This window comes from Notamacropus eugenii, chromosome 1, assembly GCF_028372415.1.
Source record: "Notamacropus eugenii isolate mMacEug1 chromosome 1, mMacEug1.pri_v2, whole genome shotgun sequence".
NCBI classification, from domain to species: Eukaryota; Metazoa; Chordata; class Mammalia; order Diprotodontia; family Macropodidae; genus Notamacropus; species Notamacropus eugenii.
In genome coordinates, this window is record NC_092872.1 from 137,231,838 (window position 1) to 137,257,081 (window position 25,244).

At 34.6% G+C, this 25,244-nt stretch overlaps 1 protein-coding gene across 10 annotated transcripts in view; it reads right to left on the minus strand.

Moving 5' to 3' along the window:
* Nucleotides 1–25,244, minus strand: part of RNF111 (ring finger protein 111) — a 138,466-nt gene that overhangs the window by 36,827 nt on the left and 76,395 nt on the right. For all 10 annotated transcript variants that reach the window (XM_072615649.1, XM_072615640.1, XM_072615653.1 and 7 more), the window contains 3 exons: nt 10,896–11,022; nt 7,417–7,580; nt 5,860–6,051 (listed from right to left, as the gene is read on the minus strand). In XM_072615649.1, the coding sequence (XP_072471750.1) occupies nt 5,860–6,051; nt 7,417–7,580; nt 10,896–11,022 (483 nt within the window). The remainder of the gene's footprint in view (nt 1–5,859; nt 6,052–7,416; nt 7,581–10,895; nt 11,023–25,244) is intronic.

Here is a 25,244-nt window from a genome sequence, read left to right on the forward strand (position 1 = left end):
CTTTCAAAAGCAGAATTAGTCAAATGGAAAAGGAGATTCAAAAGCTCACTGAAGAAAATAGTTCTTTCAAAATTAGAATGGAACAGATGGAGGCTAATGACTTTATGAGAAACCAAGAAATCACAAAACAAAACCAAAAGAATGAAAAAATGGAAGATAATGTGAAATATCTCATTGGAAAAACAACTGACCTGGAAAATAGATCCAGGAGAGACAATTTAAAAATTATGGGCCTATCTGAAAGCCATGATCAAAAAAAGAGCCTAGACATCATCTTTCATGAAATTATCAAGGAAAACTGCCCTAATATTCTAGAACCAGAGGGCAAAATAAATATTGAAAGAATCCAACGATCACCACCTGAAAAATATCCAAAAAGAGAAACGCCTAGGAATATTGTGGCCAAATTCCAGAGTTCCCAGGTCAAGGAGAAAATATTGCAAGCAGCTAGAAAGAAACAATTCAAGTATTGTGGAAATACAATCAGGATAACACAAGATCTAGCAGCTTCTACATTAAGGGATCGAAGGGCATGGAATAGGATATTCCAGAAGTCAAAGGAACTAGGACTAAAGCCAAGAATCACCTACCCAGCAAAACTGAGTATAATACTTCAGGGGAAAAATTGGTCTTTCAATGAAATAGAGAACTTTCAAGCATTCTTGATGAAAAGACCAGAGCTAAAAAGAAAATCTGACTTTCAAACACAAGAATGAAGAGAAGCATGAAAAGGTAAACAGCAAAGAAAAGTCATAAGGGACTTATAAAAGTTGAACTGTTTACATTCCTACATGGAAAGACAATATTAGTAACCCTTGAAACTATTCAGTATCTGGGTACTGGGTAGGATTACACACACACGCACACATACACACACATAGAGACAGAGAGCACACAGTGAATTGAAGAGGATGGGATCATATCTTAAAAAAAAAAAATGAAATCAAGCAGTGAGAGAGAAATATATGGGAGGAGAAAGGGAGAAATGGAATGGGGCAAATTATCTCTCACAAAAGAGGCAAGCAAAAGACTTTTTTAGTTTGGGGAAAAAGAGGGGAGGTGAGAGAAAAACATGAAGTTTACTCTCATCACATTCCACTAAAGGAAGGAATAAAATGCACACTCATTTTGGTATGAAAACCTATCTTACAATACAGGAAAGTGGGGGATAAGGGGATAAACAGGGTGGGGGGGATGATGGAAGGGAGGGCATGGGGAGGAGGGTGCAATTTGAGGTCGACACTCACGGGGAGGGACAGGATCAAAAGAGAGAATAAAAGTAATTGGGGGCAGGATAGGATGGAGGGAAATATAGTTAGTCTTACACAGCACGACTATTATGGAAGTCATTTGCAAAACTATACAGATGTGGCCTATATTGAATTGCTTGCCTTCCAAAGGGAAGGGGTGGGGAGGGAGGGAGGAAAAGAAGTTGGAACTCAAAGTTTTAGGAACAACTGTCGAGTACTGTTCTTACCGCTAGGAAATAAGAAATACAGGTAAAGGGGTATAGAAAGTTATTTGGCCCAACAGGACAGAAGAGAGGATGGAGACAAGGGCAGAGAGGAATGAGGGAGGAGAGAGCAGATTGGTGATGGGGGCAATGGGAATGCTTGGTGTTTTGGGGTGGGGGGAGGGGACAAGGGGGGAGAAAATTTGGAGCCCAAAATTCTGTGAAAATGAATGTTAAAAGTTAAATTAAAAAAAAAATTAAAAAAAAAAAGATGTGGCTTGATAAGAACAATTTGGTAAGAATAAAAAAGGCCTGTTGTCTGTTTTCTCCATATTAAAGCAGACAGCAAAATTAAGATTATTAAATTATTATTCAATTCAGAGCTTATTCCATGGAGGAAAGAACATATTTGTTTAAAACCTAAATGTCCATAAATAACTGGGTATAATGATTTAAATATTCTGCTGAGTTCCATGCGTTCTTAACAATACATACTGTTTATTATTAGACTCAAAAGAACCTGGAGGGACAAAAAAAAAAAAAAAAAAGCTAAGCAGAAGACAAAGTTTTGTCCTAGATGGTAGCCTAAGGGATAGCAAGATGGGATGAAAAAATTGTTTGCTGATGTGGAAAAAATAATGTGGGACTCACTATTTCAAAAGGTACAAGACAATTTTTCAAACTATTTATTTTTTACATCTCTATTCTATTTAATTCTATTCTGCCATTCCCTAAGAATTATTATAAATGGGCATTTATATTTAATTTCATAAACAAATGTCTATTAATAATAACTAAATGTCTACAGGTAGAAAATAACTTACAACATACATTCAGCATGAAAATTTTGCTACAAATTCCAACTTTTCAAAGAGAAGGAAATTCAGAACCTGTGAACACAGGTTCAGAACCTGCCAGAACTAGGTAAAGCAACACCATGTAGCATCCTTTTTAAAAAGTGGTCTTATGAAAACAAGTTGCACCAAAGAAAAGCACTCTCACTCTCTTTCCTTCTCTCTCTCTCCCTCTCTCATCACTAAATACTGTATTAAAAAGGGCTAAAAGTAAAAAGGAGATTTTAAAAACCATCCATTCAACAATAGAAAAAGAACAAGAAAACTGGAGGTAGGGGAGAAAAAAGAGAAAGGGATTAAGAGTTCCCATACTTTTTTGAGGGCAGTTAGGCGACAAAGTGGATAAAAATACCGGCCTTGGAGTGTGGAAAACTCATTTTCCTGAGTTCAAACCTGGCTTCATTCACTTACTAGCTGTGTGACCCTGGTCAACTCATTTAACCCTGTTTGCCTCAATTCCTCATCTGCAAAATGAGCTAGAGAAGAAAATGGCAAACCACTCCAGTATCTTTGCCAAGAAAACCCCAAAACAAGGTCATAACAAGTTGGACATGACTGAAATGATTCAACGACTCCTTTTTTGTGTCACTGACCCCTTTGGCAGTCGGACAAAGCCTATGGATCCCTTCTCAGAATAATGATTTTTAAAAGTTTAAAACTGAAGAAACTACTAAACTTCCAGGTAGATGTGGGCAAAAACAAAAATGTAAATTTTTTCTCGTACAAGTTTATGGCCCCCTGAATTTATTCAAGGGCTCACTGTACTCCAAACCTAAAGGCCTCAGTCTAGGTAGAAGTATAAGCATCTGTCACCTTACAAAAAATTCCAGAAATCGAAGTAAACAGAAAAAGTGGAAAAGGATGTGGATCACCAGCTAGGGGGCTTAAACGGCATTTTACAAAGCAACAAAGGCTCCTAAAAAAGTTGAATACCCTGTATAAACAAAAACAAATATTCATGAGAGAAAGCAAAACTTCCTTTAGTTATATCCCACCCATATAAAGGTGGTAAAGAAAAAAAGAAAATTATAGTAAGGGATACTGAGGCCTGACTGTATAAGGGATAAAACAAGTAAACTAAAGGCTGTCTAGATGAGCTAATTCCAATAAAGACGAGGAGACTAATCTGAGAAGGATGTATTCTAGAACAGCACTTCTTGAACTGTGGTTTGCATAACTGAATGTGGGGGTTTAGAAAAATTTGAAAACAGTAAATGGTTTGTGAACACATAACAACCAAAAATTTATTCAAAATCAAATGTATAATGTATCTGAGGTGTTATTGGCAGCCCTTGCCCATAATGCATCACTCAAATTCACTGCAGCCTTGGTTCTGAACACACATGTGCACTATGCACTGTACATGCCATCACACCAAGCAACACCTAGGCATAGATCAAGACTATTGTATGTTATGAACTGCAATGTTTTTACTGTACATACAAAATTGTTAAATGGATTTTGGCTTGGGATTAGGTCAGAATTTCCAACGATTTCTGAAATGGCCCTACACATACTTCTGTCATTTTGTACTATGTATTTATGCAAAGTAGCATTCTCAGCATTGATAATTATAAAATAAAAATATTGTTCAACTCTGGAAAATGCTGGAGATACTCTATGTCCTGCAATATTACATATTCCACCAAGACTGAATTCTTTACGTAAAAATAAACAAGCACATCCCTCTCATTAGTACACAAACTTGCTTTAATCTTTAATAAATGGCAAAATAGACATATACCAAGTAAATGTGTTAAAATAAATTTCTTTATGATTTATTATCAGTAAATGTTTGATTAGTAAACCTATTTTTATATACTTATATACTCAGGGTCACATGAAAATTTCTCAGGTGAAAAGCGGCTGTGAGTGGAAAAAGTTTAAGAAGGCCTGATCTAAGTCATTACTGACTGAAGGAATGCAAACTGAAACAATTCTGAGGTATTACCTCATACCTATTAGATTAGCTAATAAGACAAAAAAGGAGAATGACAAATAACAAATGTTGGAGGGGATGTGGGAAAAATGAGACATTAATGCACTGTTGGTGGAGCTGTGAACTGATTCAACCATTCTTTAGAGCAATTTAGAACTAGGCACAAAGGGCTACAAAACCAGGCATACCCTTTGACCTGGCATTGCCACGGCTAGGTCTGTATCCAAAAAGGGATAAAAAAAAGGGAAGAGGACCAATACGTACAGAAATATTTATAACAGCTCATTTCTGGTAGCTAGGAGTTGGAAGTTGGGGAGATGCCCATCAGCTGAGGAATGGCTGAACAAACTGTGCTATTTGATTGTGATGGGATACGACTGTGCTACAAGAAATGAAGATCAGGATGCGTTCAGAAAAACCTGGAAAGACTTCCATGAGCTGATGCAAAGTGAAATGTACTAAATGACAGCCATATTGTAAGATGACTGGCTGTGAATGACTTCACTATTCTCAGTAGTGCAATACTCCAAGAGGACTCTGAAGGACTTATGATGAAAACTGCTCTCCATCTCCAGACAAAGAGCAGATGGTGTTTGATTACAGCATACTTTTTCACTTTTACTTTACTTGCTTTTTTACTTTCTTGAGTTTATATTTTTGGTCCATGTTTTCTTTCACAACACAATTAATATTAAAATGTTTTGCATGACTACATACATATAACCTGTATTGAAGTGCTTGTCTTCTCAATGAGAGGAGGGAGGAAGAGAGGGAATTTGGAAAACAAGTTTTAAAAACAAATGTCAAAAATTGTTTTTACATGTAACTGGGGGAAAATAAAATACTAAATAAATTTTTTTAAAAAGGTATATACTTGACAGTGTAGTGTTTGTTGGTGAAGTAATGACATTGAGCGGTAGCCCTCATGATGTCATGTAAATTAAAATTCAATACCCCTTTCTGTTCCCATCATATTTGAGGGATCCCCTCATGAAAAATTTATCTGAAGACAGACAAAAATTGCATAGCATAGGAGTGGCATTGAAGGCTAATTGCACCCAAATCAAAGAAATTATAGGTTACTTCCAAATCACAACCAGTTATACTATATCTCAGTATGAAATATCAAATCTTTTTAAACTATGGAAGCATGCCTATTCTTAAGGACTCTTTATTTTTATTGTGATAGACCAGAATTTTCCTTTAATCTTTGAGCACACTCTTAAATATCATTATTATAATTTTCTTAGACAGCTGAAAATGCTTCTGTAAACAACCAGAATTGATTAAACATTTACTATGCTGCAAGAACTCTTTATTTAAAGTACAGTGGACAAAAAGACAAAAGTGAGTCAGTTAAGATAAAATATTTTGGTCATTGGCTGAAAACATATTTCTTTAACATTAAATCCCTAATAATAGTCTGTTTCCAATATAACTATAACTGTCCAACAAGACTGAAGTTTGTTACAATATAACAGTCTCATCCTGACATGACTAAAATTTCTTTCAATTTTTAAGACAGTGCCAATATTTTTATTCACAAAATCAATTAAATGTATTTTATTAAAAAAATAAAGTGAAGAAGTTGAACACTAGTGCATTTCACATACCTCCTGTTGCAGTAGCAGCAGAGCTATTGCTGGGCAGAGCAGCAGTTTCTGACACTGCAGAGGGCTGGGTACTAGAGACTGCTGAAGTAGCTTCAGAGGCCTGCTCTGAGGTAGACACATTCGAATTGTTATTGGAAGAACTCACCACCTGGGATTCCACTCTAGCAGAGGTGGTTGGTACTACTGTGGGTTCTATGAAGAAGCATCAAATATTAATTTATTATTTCTAATTTTTAAAAATGATCTGAATTTTTAAGGGAGGCTAAAAATGTTTTTGTTAATTGACATCTAATGGATTAGTTATATAACCATACCATTTTAGGAAATATAAATTCTGTCAAAGCACACGTACATAGACATATGGTAAAGAAAAATGCCCTAAAATTAAGCAATAAGATCAAATGAAAGAAAGCAAAGTAAGCAGAACCAAGAAAATAATTTGCATAATGCCAATAAAAATGTAAAGAAAAAGAATACAGAAAGATTCCAGAACTTCATTTTGTGTAGCAATAATTATTGGTGAAGAATTTAAGTCACACATTTTTGGATATGGCTAATGTGGTGATTTGTTTAACTCCACTGATCTGTTACAAGGAATCAGGGAGGGAAAAAGATTTAATAGGTAATACAAAGTGAGAGTATCACAAAAAGAATTCCCATATTAATAATCAACAATAATTAATGAATAATAATTAGTAAAATATTGCTACAGTAAAAATGTCTCTGAATTTCATTTTATGATAAAATGCCTGACAACACAGGTTGCCACAGTCATTTTACAGTAAATAGGCACAAATTCCTTGTGCCCTGTCAGAGCAACACAATTGAGAGGAGGCAAAGGAAACCAAAGCGCAGCAACAATGTTACACAATGTCAGGAAAAAAGAGTTAAGACTATATCTTACTAGTGTCATCTGTGTTTATCTTCATTTTACTATCAAAATTCGTAACAGTTTTACCCTATAGTAAATGTTTAGCATTGCTGACTTGACAAAATTAAGCAAATGCAGTAGGGGAAAAAAAATCACAATTCCCAGCTCATAAGTAAGGTGTCCCAAGTTTATTTGTAAATTTCTTGAAGATGATTAAATTTCTCCTCTTCAAAATCCTTCAAAACTCCCACATATCTTTTCATTCCCTTTTATTTAAATTTCCATATGTTAAAACATGAGCATTAAAAATAAACCATTTAATTTCATTTTTCTATTTAACTACTACTTATTAAGAACTGTATTCTTTCCTACATTATACATTTCATCTATACCATGAATTTTTTTGTATCATATTTTTATTAATATCATAATTTTAAGTTAATATTTATACCACTGGTTCTAGAGGAAGTATCTCTACAATATAAACTTTCAACACACAGTTGGTTCATAATTTGGGTACAGTCTTACATCTCAAACATACACATAATCATAACATACGCAGGAAAGATGATAACTCCTTTGAATTCTACAAATATATGCCCAAATTTCTACTAACTTACTAAAGGAATTTTCAGCTCAAACACATTCCTTTCACGTAAAAATGTACTGACACCATTCCAACCTACCATCTTCATCCACAGTAAGGTCCACAACTTCTGCTGCATTCTGCCTCAAGGGCTGTATAACTGTAGAAATTCTACTACGGTTTCGTGGCTCCTGCGGCCGGGTAGTATGAGAATTTGAGCCTTGGCCCCAATGAGATCTGGAGTGTCCAACCGATGAACGAGACCTTTAAAAATTAAATTTTACTATGATGAAATTAATGTGATTTACAGGTTCAAATTGAAAAAAATCTGTTAGTTTGACCATCATGAAGTTAAATACCCCCTTTTCCTTATAAATTCTACCAGGCAAGGTCTTCCCACAAGACCTCCACTAGTAGATGACAAACCTATGATTAAGGAAAATCAGAATGCATTAAAGAGTAAATGCAATGACTGAGTTCACCAGTGGTATGGACAAACCAATATAAGGGATGAAAAGATTCAATTGTTACTTGAAACATTCACTGTGGTTTTGATAAAACATTTATATGATAGCTAATGACTGAAATTCATTTACTATATCTAACAGTATACACATAAAGATTCAGGATTCCAGAAAAGAGAACACTATTTATATTCTTACCACTACAGGTGAGAGTGGTTGAGAACTACAGTACTTGAAAATAAAATTAGGCTCATCTAGGTCCTGCTTTAGAGATAAGAGAACATACATAAGAACTAGACCAACTTTCAGGGGTCAGAAGAGCTGATAACAGGTTAAATATAAAGGTCAGTTTGTCGGTTTCAAAGCTATAGTCTAAACTTTTAAAGAAGCTTTGCATTTAAACAAGGACCTTTAAAGATTGGATACTATTAATTTTCAACACACTGAATTAAAAAACTTAACTCCACATGATAATGTTCCTTTACATTTATTATTCATTCAAAAAGGAATATTAGTGAAAACATCAATTATATCAGTCAACAAACATTTATTAACTACTCCCTCCAGCACAGGCCTGGTACTAAGGGTTAGGGAAACAAAGAAAGGCAAAACTAAAGTCTCTGCCCTCAAGGAGTATATATTCTAATGGAAAAAACAGTAAATAACAGGAAAGTTCAAGATGAAAGCTAATGCTTTCAAGTGAAGGAAGAAGGAAAGGCCTCCTAGAATAGAAGGGATTTGAGCTGAGACTGAAAGGAAGTCTTACACTACTGGGTAGAAGAAGGGGCCGAGGTTAGCCTTCATTCCTCCCTAGGCTCTCTCAGGTTCCAGGACTTCCAAAACATGTGGTCTCATTCTAGAATTTCTCTGGAATTCTAGAGGCCTCCCCACCATTCCTGTGGCCTTCACAATATGGAGGGTCTCATTAAAAGGCATGTCTCCATCTCCAAGAGGGAGCTCCTCCTGAAACCTCCATTTTGTAGTTGCCCTTAATTTCCCTTCTGACACTGTTCTTGGCTTCTGGACTTACAACTATGCCCACTGTACCGGTTACTTTCATCCTCCCCACACCTCCTTTTGAGTTCCCTTTTGTGTGTTGTCTTATCCCATTAGGATGAAAGCTCCTTCAGAGAAATAACTTTTTTTTTTTTTTTTTGCTTTTACTTGTGTCCCCAGGGCTTAGCATAGTACTTGGCTAATAGTAAGAGCTTAATAAATGCTTGCTTCCTTCCTTCCTTCCAAGGTGTGGGGGATAACGAGAACAAAGTCAAGGAAGGGAGAGAACAGATGGCAGTGAGTATTCCTGTTCCAGAAATTACAGGTAATTACAGAAATTACAGTGTTGCTGGAACACAGAATACGTGGAGGGACATAAAGTTTAAAAAGCATGGAAAAGGAAGAGGGAAGGAAAAAAACTGGGAACTCAATCTCATAAAAATGAATGCTAAAATTATCTTTACATATAATTGAGGGAAAATAAAATGCTATTTAAAAAAAAAAAGCAGGGAAAGAAGGAGGCAGTTATGGAGCCTTAAGAGTCACACAAAGGTGTTTATATCTGACCCTGGAAGTAGCAGGACACCAATGGAGCTCATTGAACAGACCTTCACTTTAGAAAAAATGCTTTGACAGCTGAGTGAAGGATGGATTGGAATAGGGAAAAGGCAAGGCAGGGAAACTAACCAGATAGCTAAAGCAATGGTCTAGGAAAGACATGATGAGGAACTAAATAAGGGTTGTATCTTTGTTAGTGTAGAGAAAAGGACACAGAGGAAAGAAGCTATGAAGGCAGAATCAACACGACTTGGCAAAAGACTAGATACGGTTAGTGAGAGGGAGTGAGGAGTCAAGGACAGCTAGGTTTTGAGCCTGGATAACTGGGAGGATGGCGGTACCTTTTACAGTACTGACAAAGCTGCACAGGGAAAGAATTTAGAGAGGTAAAGAACATAATGAATTTTCTTTAGAGTATGCTAATTTGAGATCCCTATGGGAAATTCAATTTGAGATGTCCAGAAGGCAGCTGGTGATGCAGCAATGGTGCTCAGGAGAGAAACTAGGGCTTAATATACAGATTTGGGAATCATCTCTGCAGAGATGATAACTGAACATTATCATAAAAAGGGATATACTATTAGCTATGATCTCTGCATCAGTTGTTTTTGCTTAATCTTGATCAGGATTTTAATCTGTAGGAGTCTATTTTTCCCTGAAAATGTCAAAATTTGTTCTCTCCAAACCTTAGGTACATGACTCTCCTTTATTACAAATTCTAATATGGAGTGTTCATATCTCTCCAAGTTTTTCTTCATTTCTAATTCATCTACTTCTTTCTTGTTGATTTTAATCAGATCTAAAATAGTCATTTCACTGAGAGGTTCCTCCACTTTTTAAAGAATGAAACAATCATTAAATCAAGCAAGGAATTTATTACCAGCTCTGTTCTGAACAGGTAATTACAGCAGACGCCTAGACTACTACAACACCCCACCCCCAGAACTACCATGCCTGTAAGCCTGGCTTGACAGGCTTCTTGAACTTCTCATCTTATTTTCTCCTTTCCAAATAATTTATGATAGACTCAGATGATAATATCACTTCTTCTCTTCACTCAAATGTTTTCCTTTATCTGCTGTCTCTCTCTGAATTTTGGAATTCCTCACTTTTTAAATTTTGGAGTTTTATTAAGACTTTGTCCAAGCTAGTGATTATTGTCTTGCTTTTCATGAAAACAAGTATTCACTTATGCCCACTAAAAACAGAACCTTAAAAATTAAAACCACTAACAATGTAAAATACAAAAAAACACCAAATATCATCACCAGTCTTTACTCTAGTTCTTTTTTCTTCTTTGCAGTACTTCATATACATTTTCCAATACTTAATAATCCACATTTTGTTATTCTTAATGACAAAAGAGTACTGCAAGATTAAAAAGTTACACTTATCCAATTTAATTCTAAATATAAATATGCTGTTAATAGAAAACAAATTGAATTTTACTAAACTACGAACAATTTATCTACTTATGTGCATCCAGAACACTAGTTTTGTATCCATTTATTTCTACTTACATACATATTATATAATCAAGACAGTTTACTCTTACTCTTACCGGTAGCTTTCACCAACTGTTACAATCTCCACCTCACTGTCAGTTGAGGTAACATTAATTTCTTCATTGGCAGTGACCTGCGGAGTGGAGGATGCTTCAATCACCACAACATCCTCATCAATATTTCCTGGAACAAAAATGAAAGTTTGAAAAAGATATTTCTGACAAGGTAAGTACCTTCATTTTAATCATTTCTTTAAAAAAAAAGCTAATTATAAGTTTTGAAAAGAATATAGTTGAATAAAAGTTTTGTTGTGTTTTTTGAGGGCTAGATACTGAACCACAACTAGGTCAGTCTACTAAAAGAATCAATCACATATGTGTGACATCTTATTTCCCAAACAAAAACAATTTTTAAGTATCAAATTAGTGAGGTATTTCCAACAAACAAAATATTCCCAAATGAAACCTGAGATAAGACCTTTTATATTTAAATAGTAAATCTGGTACACCTGAAAGATTCAAATGCATTAGTTAAAGATACAGTATGAGGGAAACATGAAGTCCTGTAGTCCAAGAATCAACTTTTACCTCTAATGTTGTATGGGAGCTCTATCATAATTTCAAATGGCACAGAAATGAGGAACACTAAGATTCCATTTTCTAGCATGGCAATAAAACAAGAGTAAGAGCCCAAGGGCCTACATTCTATACAGTTTTACACTAACATGGTACACTAGATTTCCATGCATAAACACAAGAGCATTTTGGTTTCCTGCTACATGAGAAAAATCAAAGTCCATGAACAAATGCTGACTTAGGCTCTGATGGGGAAAATGGAACAATGAGAAAGATTTAAAATAAAAATGTAAACTGACTTCCCTTATCATATCAAGTATACCCTTTACAACAAATTAAATCACATGAGTCAAAGTTTAACATGAAATATTCTTCGCTTATCTGTAAAAAAATATACTATTACCAATTTGGTCCTGGTGACTATAGTTCAGTTAACATAAAACTGAAGTACATTTGTTAACAATTCAGCAATGGATGAATATAAATTTTGAAACCTCTATGTGGCTACAAAGGCATATTCTTGATTATATTTCCTTTCAAATAGGAGAATTTGCACCTGCCACAAGCAATTCCCAAATACTTAGAAACTATTAGATGCAACATGGCAAAGTGAGAGATTAGACCTGGTGTAAGACAAGAATTTTAACCATGCCTCAGAAATGAACGCGTTTCAAGACTCTGAACAAGTTACTTAACCTTTCCAGCCTCAGTTTCCTTTTCTGTAAAATGGGAGGGAGGGTTAGGCTCAATGATCTATAACATCCTTTCCAGCTATAAATCTATGATACTGTACGTATATGGTAGCATATATGCAGAAGTTTTAAAGCAATCCTTCTACTTTGGCATTATTACTTAAACCATTAAATCAGTTACACCCCTGCTAAAATAGCCTGGATCCTGACTGGGAAGAAAACGTAAAACTTAACTGCACAAAACAGGTAGTCTAAGAGTTATTTTAGTCTGAGTTAAAAATCGCTGAGGAAGAACATTAACTATGGTACAATTCTGATTTATTTATCTAACCACTACCCATTTGGAGCTTAGAAGTATCTGGAAGGTCAAGGACCTTACCCTGAGTCTGTACGATAGCAAGCTAGAACCTGGATTTGGAAGTAGAGTTAATGAAAGAAATGCTAGGAAGCAGGAGGGCAGAACTTAGGATATCAGATTATCCAGAATTTCACCTGTTCAGATTTCTGTTCATATAAAAGTCAATCGAATCTTAACATATTTATATAACTTCCAACAACCTATCAGAAAGGATGGATGGGATGTATATGCTGATTCCAGGATTCCATGGATAAAAAAGCAAGTTAACGAAGTCTCTTACTATAAAGATAAAAATATGAAAAATTTCTCATTCAACTGTCTATTTAAAAACAAGAAACATAAACTTTACTCAAGAAATATATGTATTTCTTTTAAAAACATCAGTTATATAGGATAAATAACCTGCTGAAGAGGAGGGGCAAAGGGTGAAAAAGGAAGAGGGGGGAAGAAACAAAAAGATGAAGAAAAGGCAAACTTCAGAAAGAAAAAGAGATACTAATGGAGATACAATAAATGTCACACACAGAGTTTAAAATACACAAGGAGGCAAAAAAGGGGAGAGGGACATAAGGTTTTATAACATAAGTATTCAGCTCATTTAAATGTACAAAAACAAAATTATCAGTTATCAGTGTTCTTTGGACTGTTAATGAGTACATCAGTTTAGAATATTCTTTCCTATTGAAACACTTTTTCCAATTTAATTTTCAAACTTTAAGGTTTATTATTAAAATAATTCTTTATTTTCTTGTGGATTCTGAAAGTTTTGTTAATCTTTGAAAGAATAATTTAGGTTTTAGAAATTTACTTTGGAAACACTGAGGAGCTGATCAATTTAATAACAATATGCGAAATTTCTTTGGCTACAAAAAGCACTAGGACTGCTTATCACATTATTCTCAACAAGACAGAATGTTTCATTCTAGGATACCTGGAATATTAGTATGTGGTTTCATTCTCAGAAAACATTTTTTAAAAGGATACCACATTTGTTTGTTTTCTGGTCTGGTGAACTATAAAAGAGAATGGCAAGTTGTAGTACTAAAAAGTTACAATAAAAAGCAACATCAGCTTCTCTCAACCCTAACATGAGACAGAAACCACATGGTGACTGCTGCTTCAGGAAAAACTAGTTTGAAATATTGCTTACAGGCTTTCAATGGTTAGCAAACATTTAACCTGAACTAAAAAAAAAAAAAAAAAGGGACTATTGAGCTTCTAGGACCCTACAGGTTGCTGCTATGAGTTAAATGGAGAAGTAGTATTTTCCCCCATAAAATCTAACACAGCAGGGAGCACACTACCGTTTTTTGCATCTCTTAAAGCTTCTCAAATAGCAGCACACAGCAGAATTAAGGAAATCCTACTGTTGAATAAATGAACAAAAAATAAACACCCAAAGATAAGGGTCAATAGCCATAAAACCATATTATTTTAAAATTTTTGTTCTCTATACTCATTTTATTTTGAATTTCTGAAAATTGTTCAATTAAATTAAAAAAACCCTTAAATTTCATAAAAACCTTTAGTAAGGTTCACATATTGATTGGAAAGAATAAAACTAGCAGAATTTGTTTTCTAGATGAGGGCTGCTATGTGGAGCAATGTATAATGCTGGACCTAAAGTCAGGAAAACCTGAGTTCAAATCCAAGCTCAGACACTTTTTAATTAGTTGTTTGACCCCCAGCAAGTCATTTAACCTATTTGCCTCATTTTCCCCATCTATAAAGTGGTTATAATAACTCCTATTATTTAAAAGATTAAGAGTTAACACTTGCACAGTATCTGGCATAAGCTCTATATAAATATTAGCTATTATTATTATGAAAATACATTGTATGTTTAGAAAGCTCAAAGTATCATAAACATTCCAGAAAAATCATCAAAATGTTGTGAAATATCTGCTAAAGAAAAATAAGAAAATGACAGCGTTTACAGTGGCAGATTTAGAAGAATACTATGCTCTAAACTTTCTGATTAATACTGCACAAAAAGACCCTAGCATCTATCTTGTGGTTTTATATGCACTGTGGCCTTACAAAGTACCTCAACCTGAGACTATTATCCTGACTCAGTGTAGGCATTTTCACACAAATTATTGTGCCTAGAGAAAAAAACATGAAAAGGGCTTTTACCTACCTCACCACAAGTAAACTAGTGCTTGTTTAAAAACAAAAAGCTTTTAACAAAGCATTAACATAAAAACCATTTTGTTGTCGTTGGTAGTTCAGTCGTGTTTGACTCTTTATGACCTAATTTGGGGTTTGTCATTTCTTTCTCCAGTTCCTAGAGATGAGGAAACTAAGACAACGGTTAAATGATGTACCTGGAGTCACACAGCTAGTAAATGTCTGAGGCCAAATTTGAACTCAGGAAAATTAATTTTCCTGACTCTCAGACCCAGCATTCTATGTTGTGCCCCCTAAGTATATATACAGACTGTATATAAGGTATTTAATTTTAAAGTCTATTAGGCGAGAATTTTCAAAAATCTTGGCCATAATTTCTTTTATACAAAGCAACTTTTTCTTAAAATAAAATCCTAGCTCTGTTCATTTTAACTAGCTATGCATTAAAAAAAAATCCCAATGTTTTGCTTTTGTCACAGCAAATACAGCATCTCTGGTCAACAAAGGATTCAAATCCCAGAACATTTAAAATGTGATTTACAAAAATGACATTTCCATACATGTTTTCAGGGATGTACTTACTGTGGTGGGGCTATCAAAAGTAAAAGGCAAATGAATAAATCCACTGATATTCTTTGCCATTCAATAGCAGTTTATGAAAAGCAGCAGTTACATTACTCCTAAAATTCAGTGAATAAATAGGCTTTAAAAATTCTACAATTTGATACTAAAAAATATCAATCCTTAAAACCAAATTAAAAACTCAAACTGATAATCTTAACTAACTTGATGTGAAAATGAAAGTAGACTACAATTATTTTTATCAATGGTATTTCACACTGTCAGTGTTTAAAATAAACACTACGTAACCTATACTTTTCAGATGTTGATTTCTGCTACTTCTCTTTAATACAAATTTAAGATAATAAGACTAAGAGCCCAAAAAAGAGAATGCATACAAGACTATCAATAAATCATTTCATTCAATAAGTATTTAATAAGCACCTATGACATGTCAGGCATTGTGCAAGACCTTGAAATACAGATACAATCGAACCCTACTTCATGGACCTTCCGTTAATGGTCTAGACAAGTACACATATAAACATACTGAGAATAAATACAAAATAGTTAAAAGTACTTTGAGAGTGAAGGCATTAGCAGTTGGGGGAAGTCAGATAAGGTTTCATGCAGGATACAGCACATGAGCACAACCGTATGTGACATATGAGCTATGTCTTGGAGGAAGAGAGAGAAACTCTGGGGTGGAGGAGAAGAGCCAATGCATCTCAGGTATGTGGAACCATAGGACCAACTCAAAGAGACGAAGGTATTTGTGTGAAGAACAGAGAGGATGCTTTGGTTGGATTATGGAGTATGGGAGGAAGAATAATGTCCAAAGAAGTTGGAAAGGTGAGTTGGGACCAGATTGTGAAGGTCTTTACAATGGATTTTCTATATGATCAAGAAGCAAAAATGAAGCCACTGCGGTCGATGAAGTCAGAGAGTAAAATAATCAGAATTGCCAGTAAAGAAAAATCACTTAACCAGCAGGGTGGAGGTTGACTAGAATGAGGATAGACCTGAGGAAGGGAAACCAATTAGAAAACTGCTATAATAATTTAGGCAAGAAGTGGTGAGGTTCTAAACAAGGTAATAGTTGTGGGAGTGAAGAAGGCGTCCGACGTGAGACCCATGGGTAAAAATGCCAAAATCTGACAACTGAGTATCTATCCGATATGTACAAAGAGAGAAAAAGGAGTGGAAGATAATACCAAGGTTAACAACCTGGGAAGATGGTGATACCTTCAACAAAATCAAGCAAGTACCAGAGATGTGAAGATGTGGGAGAAAGAAACAAAAAATGAGTTCCATTTTGTATATGTTGAGTGGGAGATGTTTCTATGACACAAGCTTCTATTAATTATCTGCTTGTCTAAATATACATAACTAACCCTGAAATACATTTGTCTATGCCTCTGAGGTATGCCTTATCTTCTGAACAGATAAAGTTCTCTCTCCATCACAGAAATCCTAAAGAAAACCCTAAAATAGATACTAAAAATAGGATACAAACATGGAAAGAAATAATTTCACTGACTCTTCTTTAGACATTGGTAACTTCCTACACTGAAGCATCCAGAAATGTACCTAAAAAACATATATATGTCATGACTGACAGATAACTGTTACAAACAGATGTTTAAAATACATTAATAAGCAGTTACACCAAACTGAGAAAATTTTATTTTGTCCACTACTGGACTGTCAATAAATGTCACATAAAGGATTTTAGTCAAGAACTTCCTGCTTGAAAGACCAATCTACTATTCACTATGACAGAATGTCTCTCCTTACCTCAATATTACAATTTTAGATATTTTCGAAAGCAATCATTCTAAATTGTGATGAAAGGAAAAATTAATCCTTTGTGGGGGTGCTTTTCTGGTACTTCCTCCTTTCACAAAATAAAGAAAACAGAATGGGCACATGGCCAGAAAGATTTTTAAATGGCACAACAAATATCTTACAACATTTTCTGAGGCAAGAAACCATTAAACTCAGATCCACAAATTAGGGGTGAAGGATGAAATCAAGATTCAAGATGACTTCAAAAGTCTGTAAAAATAGGCTAAAACACCCAATATGAAATTCATCAGGAAAAATATCAAGTCTTCTGTCTTCAACTTATCAAAGAAATTCATTCCCCAAAAAGTACAATATAAGACAAAAAACTTAGCTACACTTCACATGAAAAAGGCACAAATACTAAGTTTTGTAATCTTAGCAAAAAGTACAATAAGAAAAGTTTGATGAAACTGCTCTTTAAAACCCATAATAATATAAATGTAGCACCCAGATCATTAGAAGTAACACTTTCAGAATTATACAAATAAAATTATTAAAATGTTCATATCCTTTGGAAAAGAAATTCAACTGCCAGTCATATACCCCAAGGAGGTCAAATAATAGTTAAAAATGAAAAAAGGTCCCATGTGAACCAAAATTTTCAGCAGCACTTTTTGTAGTAGCAAAGAATTGTGAACAACGTAGAAAACGAAAGATTGGGGAATGGCTAAACAGGTTGTGATGTATGAAAGTAACAGGATATTACTGTGCTGTACGAAACAATGGACATGATGAATACAGAAAAGTATGGGACAACTTGTGTACTAGAAGCATGACAGTCCCACTATATTCTGTCTTAGATCATATGTATGACATTGTTTTCAGTTTAGTTCTTAGGAAGCAAGATAAACAAGAGTATTCAAAGAAAGATGACCCAGATGGCACAAGATCATATTATTTTAGAATGAAGTGACAAAACTAGACATTTGTATATCCTAGACTTTAAAATGAACATCACAGTCATCTTCATCTATCTCAAGAATCATCATGCAGAAAGATTATACTTCTGCTTGATTCCAGAAGGACAGCTATAAGCAGTGTTGCAGAGAAGATCCATGTTCAATATAAAGAAAAATTTCCTAACAATTAGATTTAATCCAGAAATGGAACGGGAGCTAGGAGATTCACCTTGAAGAAAAGTATTCAAGAGAAGGTTGGATGGCCACTTACTGGATTAGCTGCAGAAAAGATGAATTTTTAAATCAACTATGAGCTGCACTGGGCAGCCTCTGAGGTCCCTTTCAATTCAGAAATTCTCTTAATCTGTTCTGTTCCAAGGAAAGTGGTCAGGGTGGTAAAGATTTGAGACACCACAAATAGTGCAGAAAGTTGGGGTATCTTCAATGGATAACCTGAATTAAGAAGACTAAGAAAGACTGTTAGGATCATAGTGAACTGCAACTGGAAAAGTCCTAAAAGGTCACCTAGTTTAATTTCAGTTTAAAGAAAAAAACTGAAACTCAGATAGGTCAACCAATTTGCTGAAGCCTGTGCCAGTAGTCAATGGCAAAGACATAAAGAAGTCTTTAAAGGCCTTCCAAAGTGCTTAAAAGCTTAACACAATGCCTAGCACACAGTAAAGTTGACTGACATGAAAGAGGGAATACATTGTAGTGCTCCAAAGAACAGCTCTGGAATTAGTGGATGGAAATTACAAGGCAGCACACTTCAGATGAAGAAAAATAAAAATTAAAACTCTCTAAGAATTAAATTGGACTACTGCAATAGACCAAATTTTCCCCCACTACAATTATCTGCCGAAGTAATTTGATGGTGTTTTTTTCCCTTCCCTATTTCCTCTGGAAGTAAACAGTCTCCTTGGTTTGGCATTTAAAGTCCTTTTACAATCTGGATCCAGCTTGCCTTTACAACCTTATTTTCACATTGCATCCTTTCATGCACAATGAAACTGCCCAACTTTTCTTCTTATTTTTTCTTATACACAGCACTGTGTATTTGCACTGACTGTCCTTCATGCCTACAATGCACTCTCTTCTCAACCTCATCTAAAAATTCCTAGGATCCTTCAAGATTCAGTTCAAGTGCTTCTCTCCCTCCATTTTATCATTTTGTATCTCTTTTGTATATATTATATGTATACATGTGGCCTTCCCCAGCTACAGTAACCTCTAAAATGGCAGGGCCTGTTTCAGTTTTGTGTTTCTGTGCTCAGCACCTAGCACGATGCCTGGTACCTCATAGGTGCTTAATAAATGCTTGTTGATGATTCTAGAACCATGCTTTCTTCAAGTACTCTGCAGTACTGTGACACTGGTCTACTGTGTTCCTCTCAAGCTATATTCCATCTGCTGAATATAAGCAATTTCACTCACTGTCTCCAATGCCTGGAATGCTCTCCCTCATCTCTGCCCCCTACCTTCCCAGTGTTTCTTCAAGCCTCGGCCAAAGTCCCACAACTTGTTTTATACATAATTATCTTCATATTATCTCTCCCATTAGATTGTGACTATCTGTGCCTTTTTTAAATCTCTCCAGTATTTAGCATAGTAGGCATAAAATAAATGCTAATTGACTGACTTTGCCATTTAAGTTAAGGAACCAATCAAAGAAAACTACCAGGAACAATGAGTAAGTGCTCTGCCCCAGAATTTATGCTTCTACACAAAGAAAGATAAGCTAATTCTTTTTTTTTATAATTTTATCAGATTATTAGTTCTTGCTAGTTGTTTTTTACCTCAAAAGGCTTTTTTCATCCCAGAAATTCCAGGAATTTATTACTTTAAAAATCTACTCTATTTTTTCAAATTAGGAATATACAATAGTCTATCATAGCAAGATCTAATGAAATTTATTAATGATTGCTTTGTTAAACTCCATGTATTTATGCCAGGAGTTACATTAAGACTAATAACCAGGGTTGTGTCAGATTATCTTGCATAATGATCAGTATGAGAACAAAGCTAATTAAAAGTTTGGACACTAAAGGACCTGAATTGCAAAACGAAAGTATTCATTAAAAAATCATTTGTATTTTTATCACAAAAAATATAACCATTTATGGTTAAGGAACATTACAGTTTTGGGGGATGGCATTCTTTTCTTGAAAAATTCATTTTTAAACAGTAACAAAATTCATCTGGAAAAAGAAAAGGTCCAGAATATCAAGGGAATTAATGAAAAGAAAAGTGAAGGAAGGTGTCCTGCCAGCAACATCTTAAATTTTATTATAAAGCAGCAATCATCAAAACTACTTGGTACTAAGAAATTGAGTGGTAGATCAGTGGAATAGTTTGGGTATGCAAGACACAACAGTCAATGACTCTAGTAATCTATTATTTGATAAATAAAAAGACTCCAACTTCTAGGATAAAAACTCATTTAACAAAAACTGTTGGGAATACTGGAAAAAAGTATGGCAGAAACTAGGCATAGTAGACCAACATCTTATACCCTATACCAAGATGAAGTCAAAATAGATACATGATTTAGATATAAAGACTGACACTATAAGCAAATTAGGAGAGTAAGGAAGAGTTTACTTGTCAAATCTATGGAGAAGGGAAGAATTTATGACCAAACAAGAGAAGGAACACTATGAAATACAAAATGGATGACTGATTACATTAAAATAAAAAGGTTTTACACAAAGCCAATGCAACCAAAATTAGAAGGGAAACAGAAAGCTGGAAAACAATTTTTACAGCCAGTGTCTCTAATAAAGGCATTATTTCTAAGATATAGATATAACAGTTGATTTATAAGAACACAAGTCATTCCCCAACTGATAAATGGTCAAAGGATATGAACAGGCAGTTTTCAGAAGAAATTAAAGCTAACTATAGTCTTAAAAAATGTTCTTAATTACTACTGATTAGAAAAATACAAATCAAAACAACTCTGAGGTGCCACATCACACCTCTCAGATTGGCTAACATAAGAAAACAGGAAAATGATCTTAAAGATGTGGGAAATTTTGTTGGAGTTGTGAACTGATCCAACCATTCTGGAGAGCAGTTTGGAACTATGCCCAAAGGACTATAAAACAGTACATAACCTTTGATCCAGCAATACCACTTTTATGGCTATATCCCAAAGAGATTACAAAAACGGGAAAAGGACCCACATGTACAAAAATATTTACAGCAGCTCTTTTTATGGTGGCAAAGAACTGGAAATTGAGGGAATGCCCATCAACTGGGGAATGGCTGAACAAGCTGTGGTGTATGAAGTAAGGCAATACTATTGTGCTATAAGAAATGATGAGCAGGCAGACTTAAGAAAAACCTGGAAACACGTACATGAACTAATGCTGAGTGAGGTGAGGAGAACCAGGAGAACATTGTACACAGCTATAGACACATTCTGTGATGATTAACTTCGTTAGACTCAGCCTTTTCAGCAATGTAAGGTTTTAAGTCAACTCCAAAAAACTCATGATGGAAATGCTATCCATGTCCAGAGACAGAAGTGTGGAGTTTGAATGCAGGTGGGAGCACACTATTTGTTCTGGTTTTTGTTTGTTTTGTTTCTTCCTTTTTGTGATTCTTTCCACTAGTTCTAATTCTTCTTTACATCATGACTAATGTGAAAATAAGTTTAATATGAATGTATAAGCACAGGCTTTATCAGACTGCACACCATCTTGGGCGGGGAGGCAAAGAGGGAAAGACAATTTAAAACGCAAAATCTTATGGAAGTGAATGTTGAAAATTAAAAAAATTAATCATATAAAAAAGAAAAATTTATTTTCTTCATACATTTTGCCTATTCATTACAATCACCCTAATAATAGGAAATATTCAACATGGATTAATAGCAAAACTTCAAGGCTCCAGCATCCTTGGAGAATGAATTGGTTCAATCAAAGAAAGAGTCGCCCCTCTCAATGTTAAAATGCTTTTCAGTTTGGATATACATCATTTTAAATATATTTATATGCTTCCTTGTCTATGAAACAGTTTATGAAATATGAAAGATTTCTTGATGACTCAGGATTACTAGTAACATCAATTATAATATGCTGTAACAATGATGCCTTTGGGTTTAATGAGTATATAAGGCTATGTGACCCCATACCAAATGATTCCACAATGCTCTGCTTTTTGATTGAGTCCTTGTGTCTTTTTTAAAACACCTCATTTCTTTTCTTTCTACATAGCTATCAATTATCACTTCTCATCATTGCTATGCTTTTGCCTGAAGAAGCCTTCTTTTCTAATCTGCTATTTACTTGGAACTAAGTGGTTCAGTTGTAAGGAGTTCACCAAAGAATTAAGCAAAATACATGAGTTCATCCTATGACATCCATTTGGGCTGCTTAGCAGAATTTTCTTTCTAATGAGTTCTGTGTAGGTGGGGTTGAATAATAGCTGCAGTGTAACTTTAATGTATCAATGAATCTGTAATGTTATTGTGCCCTCCATCAATGGGCAGAACAAATGCCATCCCATTCCTGACTTCATATGCTAGAGAAGGCTCATCCATGTGTTCCTATAAATAACATAATTACTGAAGTATGATAAACACAGTACCTGCATGAGTTCTTTTTGGCTTCATTATTTTTCTCTTCTGTCACAGTAATCTCTGCTCTTTTGAGTTTTCTTCTTCTTGGTTACTTACGAGACCAAACGTGGCAACAATTGCACTTTCAAACAAAGTCAAAAGTTCAATGATATATGAAGGAATGAACCAATTTTTTAATGGCACCATGACATGATAATAATTTTTGGATAGTTGGCTTCCAAAGAATTGGGTTTTTATATTTAAGTTTTGTTTTAACCTTATACACAGGTTAATTTCACTAAATTATAAATAAGATCAGAGGAAAAATGCTAATTTGTAGCTAGCAGCTTTGATGAACAAGACTACAGCTACACAAAACCACAGCTACTAAAATAATTTTTAAAATCCAGAGCAACAGATAATTGGGCGTTCTCTAAATTTTTTTGAAAGGTGACTTCAATTAATGCATCTACAATTCCTCAATTCTGCAAGAATAAATGGCAAGTGGCAGAGTTCCTCCACAATGTTCAAATCAAGTACTTCCTATATGACCACTCTATAAACAAATTAGTCCCAAAAGAGTAACTTCTATGTAGTTTTCAAGGTTAGGTAAAAGGATAATGGTTAAAAGAAATAATCACCTCTCTGAACCACATACAAAGGTTTTTCCTAAAATGTTGGGAGCTTTTTTTTAGCAACTAATATTCAACGTTAAGATATGTGAAAGCTAAGAATGTCAGGCTAATCTATAAAACATAACTACATGAGACAATAATAAGCCCTTTAAATAATAAACTTAGAAATAAATCACAATAGGCCCATAGGCCCTACTTTATAAATTCATAGTGGTAAAAGAAAACCATTTTAGCTCATGGAAATCAATGTTCTTTCTCAATCTTCTAAATTCCTATGCTATCTTTTTCTACCATTTATTTGGCTATTAAATTTACCCATATGTTTAGCTCCAGCTTAAACACCACTTGCTCCTTTAGAACGTCTTTAATCCTACCCATTTGGTGAGTGAGCTTTTCCTCTCTAGACTTTAGGTGGTATTTTCTCAATTAGACAATCACCATATTCCTTTTATTCAATATCATTTTTGTGTTTAGTTATCTGGGTATGTAATATCTACAGTTACTAAACTGTAAGCTCTATAATCATAGCCATCATCTTTTATATTTTGTATTTTGAAGATCCTGCAGGGGACTGAAACAGTGTTTACTGAATTAATTCTGCACTGCCTTCTGACATTTACTCTACTGATGAAATGCTATTTAAATCTTGTATCATTAGCTTTTCACAGTTAATGGCATCAATTAAACCAGATTTTAAGCTCCGAGAGGGCAGGGGCCAAGTCATATGTGTCTCTGACTCCTTGAAAATGCTAAATATTTGTTTACTTGACTCTATATGCAGATAAAACCAGAACATCCCAATAGATATTTTTTTTCAATTCTGAATCTCTGGATTTGTGTCTCCAGAGATAATGCTTGTCACTTGCAATATATACAGATGAAAAAAAAATATCCAGAATACAGGTAGTCAGTTGTGTACTTACCAATGGTTTGCGTTCCCAAAGTTAATTTATAAATTGGCTGTTTGGAACTTGGAACGCATTTTCCCATAGCAACAATGTTATAAATGGTTAAGATTCCCAGAATAGACCACAAACATCTACTTAACCCATAATGTGGCTGGAATACTCCATATTAGCAACTAATATTAGTAGAAAACAATACTATTTCAATACCAGAAGAATTTAACAAAAGTAGATAAAAGAATTTAACAAAAATAATTTGTATATATTTTAAATACGGATATTTAAGATATACTTAAGCCTCCTTTAGTGAAGTTGCCTTTTCTCCATCAGATGGGTCATATATTGGCCCATGTTGGCTAGCTTTCCACTCCCAATCATTAACAGGGATCTCACCTGCAACACCGTTAGCCAAAATAAAAATAATAAGAGCATCTGTACCTATGTATTAATTCATATACAAAGCATAAAAAGGTATTACCTACTACCTATTTATTAGTATAAGTCAAGCCTTGAGCTTTTTAAGACTGAGTTCCTTCCCAGACCAGATGGAGACAGGGATTTTGCCTTTAAAAGTGAGATAACTTCCTGTCCCAAAGTAGAGCTAAACAATCCCCTAACGTTCTTTCCAGGTCTAAATTTATGGGCCTATGATCCTTAATTATTCTTTTCCCCACTTAACATCTCCCTGAATAAAAGGATGGTAGGTAGTCAGACAAGTATTTAATATATATCTCCCTAGGCCAGCCAGTCAATGTGTTTATTCAAGGAAAGGATTAATTAAGAGTTAAGTGAGAAAACTTTCTTCAATGTGGCTTTTAGGGAAAGGAAATTTTCTTATTTAAAAATTGTTTTGAAGGTGGGAAAAGGTGGAACAATAATGGGGCATACCTGAAACCTAAAGAAGTTTTCCTTTAAGGGGCTAGCTGCTTCAGCATAAAAGTAGACTAACAGCACTGATAAGAAGGGAGAAACGATAATAAAGATCCTATCCACAGAGATGGGAGCTATTAAAAACCTACAAAAAGCTACAAATCCAGATCTGGGACAAAAAGAGGCAACAATCAGGACTAATTAAGTGAATGTATATTTGGGAATTAATCCCTTCACTGATGAATTCAAGACATAGCTCTACACTGTCTTTAATCACTTTCAAGCAATTACATAGTATCTTGTCAGAGACTGTTATATGATAATAATAGTAGCTAGTTCTATTTATAGCTCTTTTAGAGCTTACAATG